General features: G+C 40.2%; 1 protein-coding gene across 1 annotated transcript in view; it reads right to left on the reverse strand.

Moving 5' to 3' along the window:
* Window positions 1–18,305, reverse strand: part of CSMD1 (CUB and Sushi multiple domains 1) — a 1,410,881-nt gene that overhangs the window by 33,003 nt on the left and 1,359,573 nt on the right. Inside the window, exons 59-62 of the mRNA XM_029051790.2 lie at window positions 13,721–13,897; window positions 11,347–11,526; window positions 7,921–8,094; window positions 7,064–7,237 (exon numbers count right to left, since the gene is read on the reverse strand). Coding sequence (XP_028907623.1) covers window positions 7,064–7,237; window positions 7,921–8,094; window positions 11,347–11,526; window positions 13,721–13,897 — 705 coding nt within the window. The remainder of the gene's footprint in view (window positions 1–7,063; window positions 7,238–7,920; window positions 8,095–11,346; window positions 11,527–13,720; window positions 13,898–18,305) is intronic.

An 18,305-nucleotide genomic window follows, 5' to 3' on the forward strand; every position in this document is an offset into this window, starting at 1 on the left:
TATAAGATAGTAGAGTATTATATTATTATAAATATTATAATAGATATTATCCCTGCCCACAAGAAGTCCAGAAGAAGAGACCATGATTAAAATGAACCCAGATAGGGGAAATGACAATAGTGCAAAGATATCTACTGAGAATGGGGTGAAAAACCTAGTGTTTAAGGAATTTAGATCTGAGTGCACATAGGCAATGCAGATGGGAAGGCGGGGAGGGGAAATAAGCATTTAGGAAAGGCCTCTTCAAGGAGATGCTATCTCAGGACAGCTTTGAAAGTGGGAAAATGGTAACCTCTCAGACATGAAGGGAGAGGAAGTTCAAAGAAAAAGGCAAGAAGTGAGTTAAGAAGAGAATGAGGTTCAGAGAGTAGGTTGGCATTATCAATCAATCAGTCACATTCACTGAGTGCCTACTGTGGGCAGAGCACTGCACTAAACATTCGGCAGAGTTTAAAATATAAAAGCATATATGAAAGTATGACAGGCACATTCCCTGTCCACAGTAAGCTTAAAGTCTAGAAGAGGAGACAGAGCAGTGAATTGTGTGTTTTGCATTGTAATAATAGATTGGTGAGGTTAGATAACAGGGAGAGAGCTGACTGATTGCCTTGAAGCTGATGGTAAGGATTTTCTGTTTGATGCGGGGAGTGGAGAGAGACATATTGAATATTTTTTTTTAAGAAAGATAATCCAGGCAGCAGAGTGAAGAATGAACTTGAGAGGAGAGAGACAGGAGGCAGGGAGGTTAGAGAGGAGGCTGATTTAATGGTCAAGACAGAATATAAATGCATGATATCAGCAAGACTGGATTATAGATATGTTGTGAAGGTAGAATTGACAGGTTCTGGTGACAGACCAAATATGTGGTTTCAATGGTAAGGATGAGTGGAAGATAATGCCAAGATTATGGGCGCGTGAGACAGGGAAGAGGGGGGGTGCTGTCTACAGTGATGGGAACATTACTGGGAGAACAGGGTTTAATTTGGAAGATGAGTTCTGATTTGGACATGTTCATTTTGAGGAGTTGGGGAAACATCCAAATAGAGATGTCCTGATTGCAGAAAAGCAGAGAGGTCAGGGCTGGAGATGTAGATTTGGGAATCATACTCCTAGAGATGGTAGTGGAAGCCAAGGGAGTGAATGAATTCTCCATGGAAATGGTACAACAGAAAGGGACTCAGAACTAAGTCCTAAAGCACACCCACAGTTAGAGGGTGAGAGGTGGTGGAAGAGCCTTTACAAGAGACTGGGAAGAGCCAGTCAGAGAGATAGGAGGAGAACAGGGAGAGGACAGTGTCACTGAAGCAAAGGTGAGATAATGTTTCCAGGAGACGGGGGTGGTCCACAGTATTGAAGGTACCTGAGAGGGTGAGGAAAATTAGGATGGAATAGAAGGCATAGGACTTGGCAAGTAGGAGGTCATTGGTGACCTTTGAAAAGGCAGTTCCTGTACAGAAATGGGGGTGGAAACCCAAGTGGAAGGGGCCAAGCAGAGAAGTGAAATTAGATTTCCATTTAATTTCTCCCAATTTAAAAAACTGTGTTCTTTACCTTATCCTCACTGGAAAGAAATACATTTGGGGACAGAATCTCCAGCCAGAAAATTGGCAGAGAAGAATTACTCACTGCAGAAAAATGACTTCATGTTAAAGAATTAACTCCTGCACTGTACACTCCACTTATTTGATAGCATTGGGGAAAACACTGAAACAACATTCTGAGAAAGTGGCCTTCCCTCTTTCTGATTCTTAAACATCGAGAAACAATAAACCAAAATATAACTTTTTTTCTTCCCTGAAGATGTATCTGGTAGAATGAATTATCCTTGCCATGCTTCAAGAAATATATTCTTCTGGAATGTTTTTAGGTAATGTAATTTATGAAAAAATGGGGAGTAAAGATTGGAAGAAGGAATACAAATAATCTTCATTATGCTGATGATACAATCCTACTAGCAGAAAGTGAAGATTTGAAGGGCTTATTATTAAAAGTTAAGGAAGAGAGCAGAAAGATGGGCCTATATTTGAATGTCAAGAAAGCAAAGATCATGACAACTGGAAGTTTTAACACATTTGTAGTGGATGGAGAGAAGATTGAAATAGTTGACAGTTTTTGTCTCATGGGATCGATAATCAATAATAAAGGAACTAGTATCCATGAAATATGCCTAAGATTAATGTCTGGAAGACTTGTTATGAAGAGCCTGGAAAAAGTCATAAAATATGATGATGTAACAATTGCCACAAAAATACAAATAGTCAACTCTATGATGTTTCCAGTGACAATGCATGGATTTTCATGATGGGCAGTGAAAAAACGGGACAAGGAATATCGATTCTTTTGAAATGTGGTGTTGGAGGAGGCTTTTTGCAAATACCATGGACTGCCTGGAAAACAAACAAATGGATTTTGGAGCAAATTAAACCAAAGTGTTCTTTGGAAAGCCAAATGATTTGATATAGATTAGCATAATCAGGAAGAATAATTCTCTGGAGAAGACAGTAATGTTAGGAAAAGTCCAGGGAAAAGGTGGAAGAGGCAGACTGGCAGCTAGAAGGATAGAGGCCATAACAATGATAACGGGAGAACCATTAGAAAGGTTATGTTTATGGCAGAGGACAGGACATTCTGGAGAAAGTGTATCCATGGAGTTGCTGTGATTCGGAAAAGACTCGATGGCACTTAATAATGATAATTAATGAACATGTAAAGTTTGTCTCTAAAGGACCTCGATGAGCAAAATGTAGTTGATTTGAAAATTGAGAACAATTTAGCAGGAACTCTCAAGGGTAATAATAATAATGATAGGAATGATGGTATTTTAAGTGTCAGACACTGTATTATGTGCCAGGCACTGTACTAAGCACTAGGGTAGATATATGCAAATCGGGTTGGACACAGTTCCTGTCCCATATGGGGCTCACAGTCTCAATCCCCATTTTAGAGATGAGGTAACTGAGGCATAGAGAAATGAAGTGACTTGCCCAGTGTCACATAGCAGAAATATGGCGGGGTCGGGATTAGAACTCATGGCCCTCAGACTCCCAGGCCCGAGCTCTATCCACTACACCATGCTGCTTCTCTGTAGCGAACTACAGCTCTAGATAGGTGTTGGAACTAACAACTAAATAAAGGACACCATTATACATGGAGAAAAATAATTTTTTATGGAAAGATAAGAATAATAATGATGATGATGGTATTTGTTAAAGGTTTACTATGTGCCAAGCACTGTTCTAAGCACTGTACTTCAGTTATTTCATCTGTAAAGTGGGGATTATGACTATGAGCACCACGTGGGACAACCTGATTAGCTTGTATCTATCCCAGCACTTAGAACAGTGCTTGGCACATAGTAAGCGCTTAACAAATACCATCATCATTATTACTATCAATACAACCAGAAGCTTATTGTCTAGGTGGGGAGACATCATCGTATCAACTTCTCCACTGAAATGCCATTTTAGACAATTGAATTGAATTGCCACTAAGAGCTGGGGGGAATACATGATGATCAGGTTGGACACAGTCCATGTCCTAGATGGGCTGCAGTCTTAATTCTCATATTACAGATGAGGTAACTGAGGCAGAGAGATGTTAAGTGACACTCCCAAAGTCACAGAGCAGATAAGTGGCAGGGCTGGGATTAGAACTCAGGACCTCTGACTCCCAGGTCCGGGCTCTATCCACTATGCTCCACAGCTCCTCCAGACCAGCTGGATTCTCTGTTGTGTATTATGTATGATCTCATTGTGTGGTTTCCATATCAGTGTTTAGTACAGTACTTGGCTGCTTAACACTTCACAAATACAATTATTATTACCCACTAGGGTCCTGAAATTCCATTCAATTAGCCAAAATGTTTTATTGCTCTTGTCATATTTATTATGGTCCTTGGCTATTGTATTGCTTCCTTTCACACCACCTTATTTGTGTTTTGCTAATCTCAATTCCTTTCTTTTTGCTTAGCCAGTGAAATCCTTGGGGGCCAGGAACTGTGTCCAATGCTTATCATGGAATTATCCCCCCAAGATTCTATATACATTGCTTTGCATACAATTAATCAATCAATCATAATTATTGAGCCCTTAGTGTGTGCAGAGCACTATGCAAAAAAACTTTGGAGAGTACAATGTTTCCTGCCCCCAAAAAACTTACAGTCTAGAGAGGAGAAGACATTAATATAAATAACTTAAATTACCGATATATACGTAAGTGTTATGGGGTTGAGGCAGGGGTGGAAATCTAGTGGAAGAGAATGAGAGGGGAGTGGAAGAATAGGAGATGAGGGGGTAGCCAGGATAAGAATACAGTAGGTGGCAGTGCTCAGTGCTTAGAACAGTGCTTGGTACATAGTAAGCACTTAACAGATCCATCATTATCATATATACTATTGTTATCACTACTACTAATATCCTTTAGAAAGGGGCCTAGAGAATGAGCTGTGAGATTTAGAAAAACAGAAAACATAACAAAACCTCAGGCCTAGGATTTGGTATATTCACAATCTATTGAGGAGCTGATAAAGATGTATGTTACTTAAAATAACCACACCCAAGAGTACTTAACAGATGATATAGACAAGATGCTTATTTAACTTGATTGGGGAAATTTTTCATTTGAACACAGAAGGATCAATCCATCCCAAGATCTACAGTGTACCAAAACTGAATTTTACATGCTTGGGTAATGATACCAACAATAATAATACTAATAGTAACAGTAAGGATGATGATAATTGTGGTTATTTGTTAAATATTTACTTTATGCCAAGTACTATGCTAAACCTGGGGGTGGTAGGAGAAATAGCTAGGGCCCAGTCACTGTCTCACATCGAGCTAAAGGTCTAAACTGGAGAAAAGAACAGGAACTAAGTCCCCATTTCACATATGAAGAAACTGAGACATGTAGAAATTAATTACTTGCCCAAAGTCACACAGCAGGCAAGTGGTGGTCCCAGTATTAGAAACCAGGTCTCCTCACCCATGTTCTTTCCAGTACCATAAGCTCATTATGGCCAGGGAATGTGTCTCATATTGTTTTATTGTCCTCTCCCAAGCGCTTAGTACAATGTTCTGCACACAATAAGTGCTCAATAAATATGACTGATTGACTGTCTGACTGCTTAGGACATTACTGAGGCACAATATAGAGGTGATAAAGGACTGTAAATAACATCACTTTTTCTAAAAATTAACTGTTTTGCATCAACCACACCTTTAAATGCAGGTTAGGAACCATTGTGGGCAGGGATTTTCTCTCTTTGTTGCTGAATTGTACTGTCCATGCAGTTAGTACAGTGGTCTACAAACAGTAAGCATTCATTAAATAGGATTGAATGATTGAATAATTTGATTATAAGCATTTAAAGCTTTCCAATGGAAAAATGCAGAAATACCAACCTTTTTTCCTGGCTACCTCCATGTACGGCACCAAGGTTTGGAACAACCCTAATGGTCGAGGGGGACAATGTTTTTACCCCACCGAGCCAAGATCCATTAAATTACAGGTTTTGGAAGGAGCTACCAGCAAGAACAAAGAGAGCTAAAGCAAAAAATAACCAATATGGGACTAAACTGGACCTTCATGCCTTGGGGAATCAACCTGGAGTATTTCTAAAAGAGAAATGTAACTGTCTGCTTCTACTAGATAGCTGAAATATTAGACAGAGATTGAAAAATAAGATTCTTAGTCTCCCATTTATCAACCTTCATATTCATTCATCTATATTAGTTGTCAGACTCCACTTTTTTTTCCCATAATCTGTAATGGTAAACCTATAATGCAATAGTGTGGGATGCTATTTCATTTGGGTCCAGTTCCTAATTTTAATACTAGACAATCTCCTTCCACTGTCACAAGGTTATATAATGCAACTGATTTATCCATAAAGATAATATAAAAAGGCTTCAAGACTCGAACAGATGGAAACTCAGCACGTGCCACGTACCACTCGAGCTATCACAGAACATTTCAACTACTGAGTTGCTTATAACATCAAGCTGTTATTGGGAAAATTGAAACAGACCAGTTTTTGAAAACAGTGTGTTAGCAAGAGCAACCAATTTATAGGGGAGAAGAAGAAAGGCATAGATATGGTGTTACTATCACAAGAGAAATAATTATACTCAATTGCTAGCAAACACTTGAATATCTTATGAAAACTAAAGATTGTATGTGATTATTTCTAACGTGAAGTTGATTTTGAAAATGATGCTCTCTTTTGATTGCAAGTACGTAGGGAAAAATTGTTCAGCTCCACAGATGTTTAGGGCAAACCTGTGGATTAACCATACCAGTATAAAATTAGCCTTAATGAGTCTAAAATTAAGTGAAAGAGATACTGATCTCATTTTCTTGTTTCCAGCCCATTAGTAGGGTGAGTATGAAGGTGACTTGCTCCCTCTGTTCTACCCCCATTTACCCCACAGTACTTGTGTGTCTATATGTACATATAATTCTATTTATTTTTTATTAATGATGTGTATATATCTACAATTTTATTTATATTGATGCTATTGATGCCAGCTTATTTGTTTTGATGTCTGTCTCCCCCCTTCTATCCCTTGTGGATAGGGACTGTATTTGTTGCTGAGCTGTACTTTTCAAGCACTTAGTACAGTGCTCTGCACACAGTAAGTGCTCAATAAATACTACTGAATGAATGAATGACTTTGGATAATTTAGAAGGAAGAAAAGGTTTTGGGAAGAAGCTTAATCCAGGACACTTTTCTCTTGCTCTCTAGGAGAGCTAAAAAGATTGATGGTGTATTTGCAGAAATTGGGAAAAGAGTGGATATTATTCAAGGACCTAGGTATAAGGTGGGATCCTAAACTGATGAGTCCCAAGTCATGAAATCAGAATATAGGACTGCCGTTCTCTCAGGAGAACATTTTAATGTCAGCATTTTTCGTAGACTCACTGCATTAAATTTCTCTTTTGTTATCCCCTCAGAGCTGTACAATAGCTTTCCTCTGTGGGCCCCTATTTAAAATGATCCAGTACTAGTGTCTGGAATTTCTTCCAAAAAAGATCTTATTCAGGAGACATCAGAATGATTACCAATGCAGGTAGGTTGTATTCCACTCCAAGTACCATCTGCTTGGCAGCGTCTTCTTGATGATCCTATTAATATAAAAGGAGGCTTGCACTGAAAGAAGACGTCAGATTTATAGGTGAAGCTTTTCCCATTAAGTTGCCCTTCTGCAGGAGTGCCAGGATCTCCACAAAATACAGCTATGGAAAGGAACAACATTAGGTCGTTAAGGAGAAAGAAATCGCTAATCGGGGGCACAACAAAAATCAATTCATCTGTGCATTCTTAATTTGTTCCTAAATAAATTTCATTCTCAGAAGGCAACAGAGTACCTACATGGGCACTCCCTTATTCATATATTTACTACCCAAAATGTAAATGGGTTTTACTCATTCATTTTTATTTCTGTAGAACTGGAGCAAGAGAGAAACAGAAAACCCTTATTTTTCCACAGAGAGCTCAGGGAAGTAATACATTTTAGGCCCCTCAGTTCATTTTGGATTCTCCGTTACTCTCTTTAAACATCTACAGCATCACAATACTTCCGAGAAACAAAAGGGCATTGCATTAACATGTGATCATGAGGTCATCAATCATTGATTCCTGAAAGCAAAACTTGGGCTCCTCTCTTTTCACTTGAAGCTATCTTTTGGGAGAATGGTTGCCGTCCGTATGTTCACAAGATGAGGCGTTTTAGGCAGAGCGTAGATGAGTTATTTATGTCTTGCAGAAAATAATCGGCAACACTAAATTTTGCATGTTGCATAATTTATTAGACTAAGTGTAAGGTGGGTATTCTACAGAATATCTCATTTTATATTCTTCCGCATGTTCACGACACTTCAGAAAATACAGCAGTAATTAGGATGCTATGATTACTTACGCAGGCACTGTGGAATATCTCCCCTCCACACACCCTGTCCTTCACAAGAAAGAATAGCCGGATTTGAAAGCTGGTAGCCCTCCACACATCCATAACTGATGCTGGAGCCCCACTGGTAGTCGGATCCTTCCACTCTTCCAAATTGCACTTGAGGAGGTTGACCACACATGATAGCTATTCCGGAGACAAAAAAAATATTGCATGCTCTCTTTTTCATTGAGGTAGCATGAAATAGAAATGATGGGCTACCACAGTGTGATATCAAAAGTACCTCTAATGCTTCTGTGGAAACTTAGAGTGGCTTCTGATTTTAACAACTGAGACACTAACAGAAAAGAATTGCAAGGATTGCAATTTCAATGGTTGCAATTCATTAGGTAACTTATATCATTTTTATCTTCTTAATCCCTTGAACCTCTGAAAAAGTATCTATCATTTTCCCTTAACAAATAGTGAGTGGAGGTAAAAAAAACAAACAAAAACTTGGTGATTTCAAGGGGATAAGCCCTCAGTAAAAATGAGAGTTTCTACCTCTCCCAGGTACTTACATTTCTTTGAAAAACAGAAAGAGAAATTTTAACAGTGGAATATGACGGATCATAAAAAAAAAAAAAAAGAACAAACCATCAGATTGCAAACTCCTGTTTGAAATGAAATGCACCTACTCTGTTTCATGTTTGCCATTTGCTTCCTATGGATTAATATGATAAATAATGACAACAATAACATTTGTTAAGCACTAAGTACTGGGGATAGATAAAAGATAGTTTGGACACAATCCCTGTCCTCCATGGGTCTCACAGACTAAGTGAGAAGGAGAACAAGTATCAAATCTCCATTTTGCAGATGAGGAACAGAGGCACAGAGAAGTTAAGTGACCTGTCCAAAGTCACACAACAGTCAACTACTGGAGCTAGGATTAGAAGAGCTAGTTTCTCTGACTCCCAGACCTCTGGTCTTTTTGCTAGACCACTAAGCTTTCCAGGGCTAGAATATTCAGGCACTCAATAAATACTGTGATGTGTTGATATACTCCACAGTTACTCAATAAATACTGTATGTAGTTGATTAAGCCAAGAGGTAGTCACAATTTTTAAGGAAAGCAACCTTTCAATCAGTTGAAAATAGAGTCAAACCCAACAGTTCAGGCCTCCAAAGCATTTAAATCATGGGTGCTCTGGAATAAGCAGTCTCAACTCTTCAATTCATCAAGCTATCTGATTTGGGAGTGTACAACCATGTTTATCTAGACATTATCCGGAGGCTCGTTGGCAGAGCCTTGTTGCTGAAATTTACAAGCCTCTAATGATGAAGAAACTATAATCACGGTAGATTATAAACTCCTTGAAGGCAGAGATCATGTATACCAATCCGTGTATAGACTACTTTCCCAAGTGCTTAGTAGAGTGCAAGCTCACTGTGGGTGGGGGATGTGTTGCTTATATTGTTGTACTGTACTCTTCCAAATGCTTAGTACAGTGCTCTGCACACAGTAAGCGTTCAGTAAATACGATTCACTGATTGATTGAGTGTTCTGCACCCAGGAAGCCTTTAATAATTATCATCGATTGACTGATTGAGCATAGGAGCCCAAAAGAGACGTAATGAGGTTATTCCTTCAGCTCTTCTCTCCTGTGACCTATACTTACAAAGATTGTTAAAGACCCCAAAGTTCTCTGGGACATTGCAATGTTGGTTGGGGAGATGAGACCAACAAGTAGGAGTCATCCTAAGAGCCACAAAAACACACACAGCCATCCTATTCCTGCTTCATTCTCTCTTTTCTTCATGATCAGTGTTTAGAAGTAAGCCGAGTCAAGAAAGGTAGTGTGTTTAAAGAACACTGCTTTTACGAATGTATCAAACCTTGGCTAATTAGAGTAGTGCAAGATTTTAGATAGTCTGCCTTTACCTTTTTCTCTACATTTGTATTAAAATTAAATTCCTTTCTTTAAAAACTGAGGTGGTTAGAAAGCTGCTAAGTTTGCCCTGTTTAAGAATTTAGTGGGTTTCACCTGATTATTTCATATCTACTCCAGCATTTAGTAGCATTCTTGCCTCATAGTAAGTGCTTAACAAATATCACAAATATTATTAACATTATTGTTACAATTATTTTTCTATAATACAAAAATACATAATACACATAATATACAAATAAAATTGCTACTCTTTAGGTACAGCAATAAGGGAGAAGTGCCTGATATATATAACTTCTACCTTACTTGTTTCTATACCTAAAGAGTAGCAATTTTATTTATAAAATACATATATATATTAAATATATATAAATGTATATAAATGTACATACATAAATAAATGAAATGACTACTTTTAGGTATATGCATGGGGTGGACAGTAACACATGAAAAGATATTTTTATATGCTTTGGACCATAGTTGTGGAAAATTGCACTAACATTTTCATTCCCAAACATTTAATAGTACCACTGGGGGTAGATATTGTGGATGGGATTTTCTTCTCCACAAGGAACTATACAGACAGTGAAATTTGGATTTATAAAGATAGGTAAACAGGCATTGGAAAGTGTTTTAAGAATGTTCTAGATTATTCATTTACTTTTGATAAATTAAATGATTAAGAACTCATCATCATTTAAACAAAACTGATGAATGGTATTGTGTTACTATGACAATCAAGAGAATAAGGCATTTTATTCATATTTCGGGTGATGCTCTTGGAATGCAGCTAATGGAAACACATCAGTGATTTTTTTTTGTTCGTTTGCTTGTTTAAGCAAAATAAAATGTCTCTCAGAGTGAAACATAGAAGAATTAGCCCATACTGGATTCTTGGCTCTGTCAGATATACAGAAAAAAATACATTTGCGGGATAGGCAGTGAAGGCTAGTTTAGGCAAGGACATAGGAAAATTTGGCCGTATATCAAATGTTTAAGATGAATTATATACTGATTAAGACTCCCTTGTGTATACTCCACTGTGGTTAAAAAAAAATAATCAACATGGCTTGTTAGTACAGAAATCAAGCATGGAGAATTAGGGAAAATTCACTAGGATTTTCTATTAGCTACCACCAATGCTAAGAGCTAAAGTAGAGAGCTCAGAGAGTAGCATTTTCTCTGAAACATTTTAAAACATTGGCGAGACATTTGAGTCAACATTCATCTTTTCCGGTATTGAAAATGATATTGGATCTCATCATTAGTACTGTTGTTGTTCAGGATATGGCAATTCTAATTCTTGTTCGCTGAGAGATGTGAATGCACAATTCCAATAGTTCATGAATAAATTTAACTTCTGAAATCAGCACATATGTCATTTGGATTAGGCTCATTTCAATTTCTTACTAAAAGAACTGCATCAATTATACATTGGAAATAATAATAGGTTCAAAGGTGATTCTGAATGATATTTCTAGAATTAAAATAAAAAATCAGTACAAACCTTTGCAGATGGGTTTACTTTGGTTCCAAATACTATCCTTCGTACAGTGAATCGTATTTGCCATTGCAGGTTCCATCACATAGCCTGGATTACACTGATAACTTACAGTCTTATTGAAGGTAAAGTCATGCCCAAATTGAAGGCCATTTGCTAATGCCCCTGGATCGCCACAGCTAATAACTAATTCAAAGACAACAAAATAATCTTTTTGTAAATTTCAACCATTCACAACCAACAGAAACCAACAGAAGCAGAATCCAGAGTCCATTCACAATCAAGCAATATTCTATAAGTTAAAACCATGGAAAGCAACATTTTCCTCGATGTTCCCTTAGTATTAAACAAAAAAAAAGATTATCAATATTTTCTCCTTGACCATTGCAAAGTGAGGATGTAAATGTTAAATCAATTCAGATTTGTATGGAAAATACCATCCCAAAGAGTATGGAACCAACTCATTCATATAGAAATACCTATGCCCTGGCAGTGTCTGCCTAATGACCCTCTGACACTTCAGATGTCTGATCATTTTTATTAAACAAAGCTGGCACTGGTATCATGTTGGTGGCATTCGATATTTGCTATCTTTTCAAGTCAATATCAAGTAGTTGATCTTTTAGACTGACTCTCCAGTAGTTTGTAACCACATGACTCAACCTAGAAAGCAGTCCCCAGAACTTCATAAATTCACAGTGTGGGCAGACCTGATCATCATACCTCTGTCTTTTCAGCCACATATATAATAATAAGAATAACTGTGGTATTTGTTAAGCACAGGAGTGGATACAAGCATATCCCGTGTCCTATATGGGGCTCAGAAGTTTTCATAGCCATGTACCAGATGAGGGAATTGAGGCATGGGGAATTAAAGTGACTTGCCCAAGGTCACAGAGCAGACAAATTGCAAAGGCAACATCTCCCACACACACACACCGCCCTTCGGGTTAGAAGATGCTCATGTTGATGGAATCGTCTCACTCTAAGGACATCTAGATACAATTTTCAATGACCTTTGATTACAATTTAACTGTTACTAAAAATTATCTATTTCTGTACATTTTTATATATATTAGGGAGAGATGTTTTCAGTGTGTGAAGGCTTATTCAAGAACTCTAAGATATTTCTATGTTTTTCCATGTATTGGATACACATGGCTTGACCATTCAACCCTCACCCAGAACTGCCAGATCAACTTGGTTAGCAATGACTTAAGGCCTGCAACCAGCCACTAGTTGGCAAATTTAAAAAGTTGGCCTCAGATGTTGAAAATAAAAGAAATGATTGGTTATTCCTTTCAATCTGCCGAGCATTGTTCTAAGTACTGCGGTACCTACAAATTAATCAGGTTGGAAACAGTCCCTGTCACACATGAGGCTTGTAGTCCTCATGAAGTTAAATAATTTGTCCAAAGTCACACAGCAGACAAGTGGCCGGGATTAGGACCCAGGTCCTTCTGACTCCTAGGCCTGTGCTCTAACCATTAGGCAATGCTGCTTCAGTATGGTACATAGTTCAGTAAATCTGAGGCAGAGCCAATTCCTTAATTCCTCTTCCTCTCCCTTCTGCATTGTCTATGAGCTTTGATTTGTACCCTTTAGGCATTTGCTATTCATCTCACCCTCCACCCCACAGCCCTAATGTACCTATTTGTATTTGATTTCATTCATTCATTCAGTAGTATTTATTGAGCACTTAATATGTGCAGAGCACTGTACTAAGTGTTTGGAATTAATGCAGCATTTAATGTTTATCTCCCCCTCTAGACTGTACGCTCCTGGTAGGCAGAGACTGTGTCTACCAACACTGTTGCATGGTCCGTACTGTATGTGATTCCCGTATTCAAATTACTGATCGTGTTATTATGGGAAGCTAGAGAGACCAAAAGGAAAGTACTGTGAGAAGCAGCGTGGCTTAGTGGAAAGAGCCTGGGCTTGGGAGTCAGAGGTTGTGAGTTCTAATTCCAGCTCTGCCACTCATCAGCTGTGTGACTTTTGGCAAGTCACTTCACTTCTCTGGGCCTCAGTTACCTCATCTGTAAAAAGGGGGTTATGACTGTGAGCCCCACGTGGGACACCCTGATTACCTTGTATCATCCCCAGCGCTTAGAACAGTGCTTGGCACTTAGTGAGTGCTTAACGAATACCGCCATTATTATTATTGTTATTATAGTAGGGCACTGTATTCTAAGATGTGTTCACATTTCAGGAAAAACATCAAGATCTAAAAATCTAAAGGTGAAAATTCCTCTGCAGCGTCATCTTTTCTGCACTCGTAACTTTCTGCAATGATGGGAACGTTTTGAAAAAAGATCAAGACTTTTCCCTGCAGAGGGGATTTTTATTCTAATACTCAGGATGAAAGGTACTGACTGACCTGTGCAGTCTGGTGCATTGCCCGTCCAAGTGCCATTGGCGGTACAATGACGAGTCGTCAACCCGGATGTCTTATAACCTTCCCAACAAGCGTAGACGACCGAGCTGGAAAACAGTATCCCATCACTGCTGATGATCATGCCGTTTGCTGGGCTGCCGGGATTGCCACAAGATACCGCTGGTGAGGAAACACCCAGAAAAAAAAAAAAATGAACATTCAGTGGTCCCCATCATCTGTGACAAGTGAGAGAAGCAGAATGGCCTAGCATTTTAAGAACAGATACGTTTATCAATCAATGATATTACTCTGTCCTCTAGACTGTAAACTTGTGGTGAGCAGGAAACGTGTCTACCATCTCAGTTATACCTTACTCTCCCAAGTGCTTAGTACCGTGCTTTGCGCCCAGTAAGCACTCAATAAAAGTCACTGATTAATTACAGTGCTCTGTAATAATAATAATAATAGTAACTGTAGTATTTGTTAAATGCTTACTCTAAGCACTGGGGTGGATACAAGCAAATCAGGTTGGACACGGTCCTTGTCCCACCTCAAGCTCACAGGCTCTATCCCCATTTTCCAGATGAGAGAACTGAGGCCCGGAGAGATGAAGTAACTGGCCCAAGGTCACACAGTAGACTAGTGGAGGAGCTGGGTTTATAATCCATGACCTTTTCACTCCCAAGTCCATGCTCTAATAGCGCTGCATTTTAATAATTATGCTAAGCATAAACACAGAAGAGTGGAAAGAAAAATGTTGCTTTAAAATTTTTGGTCAGCATTTTGTTTGCTTAATATCAAGTACTTACTGTGTGCAGAACATTGAACTAAGCCCTTGGGAAAGTTCAATATCCTTGGGAGAGTACAATAGAACAATATAACAGACACATTCCCTGCCCACAACAGGCTTACAATCTAAAGGGGGAAGCAGACATTAATATAAATAACTAAATATATAACAATATAAAACACAGCAAACAGCCAAAAATCAAGTTTTTGATTCCTAATACAAACAAAAAATATACCAGTAGCATTGATATTAAAATGTTTTTAGTACATAAGCAGTTTTAGTAGCAGTTCAGTTATAACTCCACACTACTACATTGCGGTGTGATTTTGCATTATTATGATTGTGGTATTTGTTCATTCATTCAATAGTATTTATTGAGCGCTTACTATGTGCAGAGCACTGTACTAAGCGCTTGGGATGAACAAGTCGGCAACAGATAGAGACAGTCCCTGCCGTTTGACGGGCTTACAGTCTAATCGGGGGAGACGGACAGACAAGAACAATGGCACTAAACAGCGTCAAGCGGAAGAACATCTCGTAAAAACAATGGCAACTAAATAGAATCAAGGCGATGTACAATTCATTAACAAAATAAATAGGGTAACGAAAATATATACAGTTGAGCGGACGAATACAGTGCTGTGGGGATGGGAAGGGAGAGGTGGAGGAGCAGAGGGAAAAGGGGAAAATGAGGCCTTAGCTGCGGAGAGGTAAAGGGGGGATGGCAGAGGGAGTAGAGGGGGAAGAGGAGCTCAGTCTGGGAACGCCTCTTGGAGGAGGTGATTTTTAAGTAAGGTTTTGAAGAGGGAAAGAGAATCAGTTTGGCGGAGGTGAGGAGGGAGGGCGTTCCAGGACCGCGGGAGAACGTGACCCAGGGGTCAACGGCAGGATAGGCGAGACCGAGGGACGGCGAGGAGGTGGGCGGCAGAGGAGCGGAGCGTGCGGGGTGGGCGGTAGAAAGAGAGAAGGGAGGAGAGGTAGGAAGGGGCAAGGTGATGGAGAGCCTCGAAGCCTAGAGTGAGGAGTTTTTGTTTGGAGCGGAGGTCGATGGGCAACCACTGGAGTTGTTTAAGAAGGGGAGTGACATGCCCAGATCGTTTCTGCAGGAAGATGAGCCGGGCAGCGGAGTGAAGAATAGACCGGAGCGGGGCGAGAGAGGAGGAAGGGAGGTCAGAGAGAAGGCTGACACAGTAGTCTAGCCGGGATATAACGAGAGCCCGTAATAGTAAGGTAGCCGTTTGGGTGGAGAGGAAAGGGCGGATCTTGGCGATATTGTAGAGGTGAAACCGGCAGGTCTTGGTAACGGATAGGATGTGTGGGGTGAACGAGAGGGACGAGTCAAGGATGACACCGAGATTGCGGGCCTGCGGGACGGGAAGGATGGTCGTGCCATCCACGGTGACGGAGAAGTCTGGGAGCGGACCGGGCTTGGGAGGGAAGATGAGGAGCTCAGTCTTGCTCATGTTGAGTTTTAGGTGGCGGGCCGACATCCAGGTGGAGACGTCCCGGAGGCAGGAGGAGATGCGAGCCTGAAGGGAGGGGGAGAGGACAGGGGCGGAGATGTAGATCTGCGTGTCATCTGCGTAGAGATGGTAGTCAAAGCCGTGAGAGCGGATGAGTTCACCGAGGGAGTGAGTGTAAATGGAGAACGGAAGAGGGCCAAGAACTGACCCTTGAGGAACTCCAACAGTTAAAGGATGGGAGGGGGAGGAGGCTCCAGCGAAGGAGACCAAGAATGATCGGCCAGAGAGGTAAGAGGAGAACCAGGAGAGGACAGAGTCCGTGAAGCCAAGGTGAGATAAGGTGTGGAGGAGGAGGGGATGGTCGACAGTGTCAAAGGCAGCAGAGAGGTCAAGGAGGATCAGAATGGAGTAGGAGCCATTGGATTTGGCAAGAAGGAGGTCATGGGTGACCTTAGAGAGAGCAGTCTCGGTAGAGTGGAGGGGACGGAAGCCAGATCGGAGGGGGTCTAGGAGAGAATGGGAGTTAAGGAATTCTAGGCATCGATTGTAGACGACTCGTTCTAAGATTTTGGAAAGGAAGGGTAGTAGGGAGATAGGACGATAACTGGAGGGGGAAGTGGGGTGAAGAGCGGGTTTTTTTAGGATGGGGGAGACGTGGGCACGTTTGAAGGCAGAGGGGAAGGAGCCCTTGGAGATTGAGTGGTTAAAAATAGAAGTTAAGGAAGGGAGGAGGGCAGGGGCGATGGTTTTAAGAAGGTGAGAGGGAATGGGGTCCGAGGCGCAGGTGGAGGGGGTGGCACTTAAGTGCTTACTAACTGCCAAGCACTCTACTAAGCACTAGGGAAGACATATGATAACCAGATCCGGGGATGGGTCTCACATTTTAATTAGGAGGCAGCACCAGTATTGAATCCCCACTTTGCAGATGAGAGTACTGAGTCACAGAAATTTAAGTGACTTGCTCAAGGTCACACAGTAGATAAGTGGTGGAGGAGAGATTAGAACTCAGGTCCTCTGACTCCCAGGGCTGTTCTTCTTCTGCTAGGTCAGGGTGCTTCTCTAATTAATAATGAAGACATTCATTTATAGCTCACTGTACACTAAACACTGAGGTAGGTAGAAGATAAGCAGATCCAATGCAATCCCTGTCCTACATGGGCTTTACAATAGTGGGAACAGGGCAGGTTCCTCTCAGCTGGTATAAGCAGGAGGGTATGCTGAGAAGCTTCATCTTTACAGCGGAACCATCTATTTGTTTAAGCCTCGGAGGTAAGTAAAACACATTTCACTAGTCCACAGACAGCATATTTGCTTCAGGGTGCAATTTAATCTAGGCTAAAGGTTGCTTTCATTTTACTGGTGACATCCATCAAAACATTTTGGAGCATGAACTCTGGTTTTGACCCCCAGTGTGACAGATACAGAACGCTTGATGAACCTGAGATTCATATTTGGAATGGCCTTTAATACTTTATTCAGTGTCAGCTGGTTTCTCCTTCTCTTCTATTCTCTTTCTAAATCAGTTTTAAGGAGTAGTGCCCTCTCCAGATCCTCTTCATGCCACTCCAACTTCCTGGTCTGGGTCTCCATTGCTGACTCTTAGTCCCAAAAGTCCTGGCTAGCACCCTTAATTGGGTCCATGAAAATGGGGTGCTAAGAGAATCAGTACTAAGCAAAATACAGGTCCCACAGGAAATAATATACCCAAGATTAAATAAAAGAGACCAAAACAGGTACATTCTCAGTGATGTAAAATATAGTTAATGCTATTAACAATTTCCTACACATAATCAATCACACAATAAATTATGATATATATACCAATATGATTGTGAATTCAAATACATTTTAACATCTGTGCACCTGAAAAGAAACACCCGTCCTCACTCAAAGCTTTTTCATTCGTTGATAATAATAATAATAATAATGGTATGTGTTCGTGCTTACTATGTGCCAGGTACTGTACTAAACACTGGGTTGGATACAAGCAAATTGTATTGGACAGTCCTGATATAGGACTCACAGTCTTAATCCCCATTTCACAGATGAGGTAACTGAAGCTCAGAGAAGTGAAATAATAATAATAGTAATAATGGTATTTGTTAAGTGCTTACTATGTGAAAAGCACTGTTCTAAGCACTGGGAGATACAAGGTGATTAGGTTGTCCCACGTGGGGCTCACAGTCCTAATTCCCATTTTACTAATGAGGTAACTGAGGCACAGACAAGTTAAGTGACTTGCCCAAAGTCACACAGCTGACAAGTGGAGAGGCAGGATTAGAACCCATGACCTCTGACTCCCAAGCCCGGGCTCTTTCCACTGAGCCACACTGCT

The sequence above is a fragment of the Ornithorhynchus anatinus genome, chromosome X1 (assembly GCF_004115215.2).
Source record: "Ornithorhynchus anatinus isolate Pmale09 chromosome X1, mOrnAna1.pri.v4, whole genome shotgun sequence".
NCBI classification, from domain to species: Eukaryota; Metazoa; Chordata; class Mammalia; order Monotremata; family Ornithorhynchidae; genus Ornithorhynchus; species Ornithorhynchus anatinus.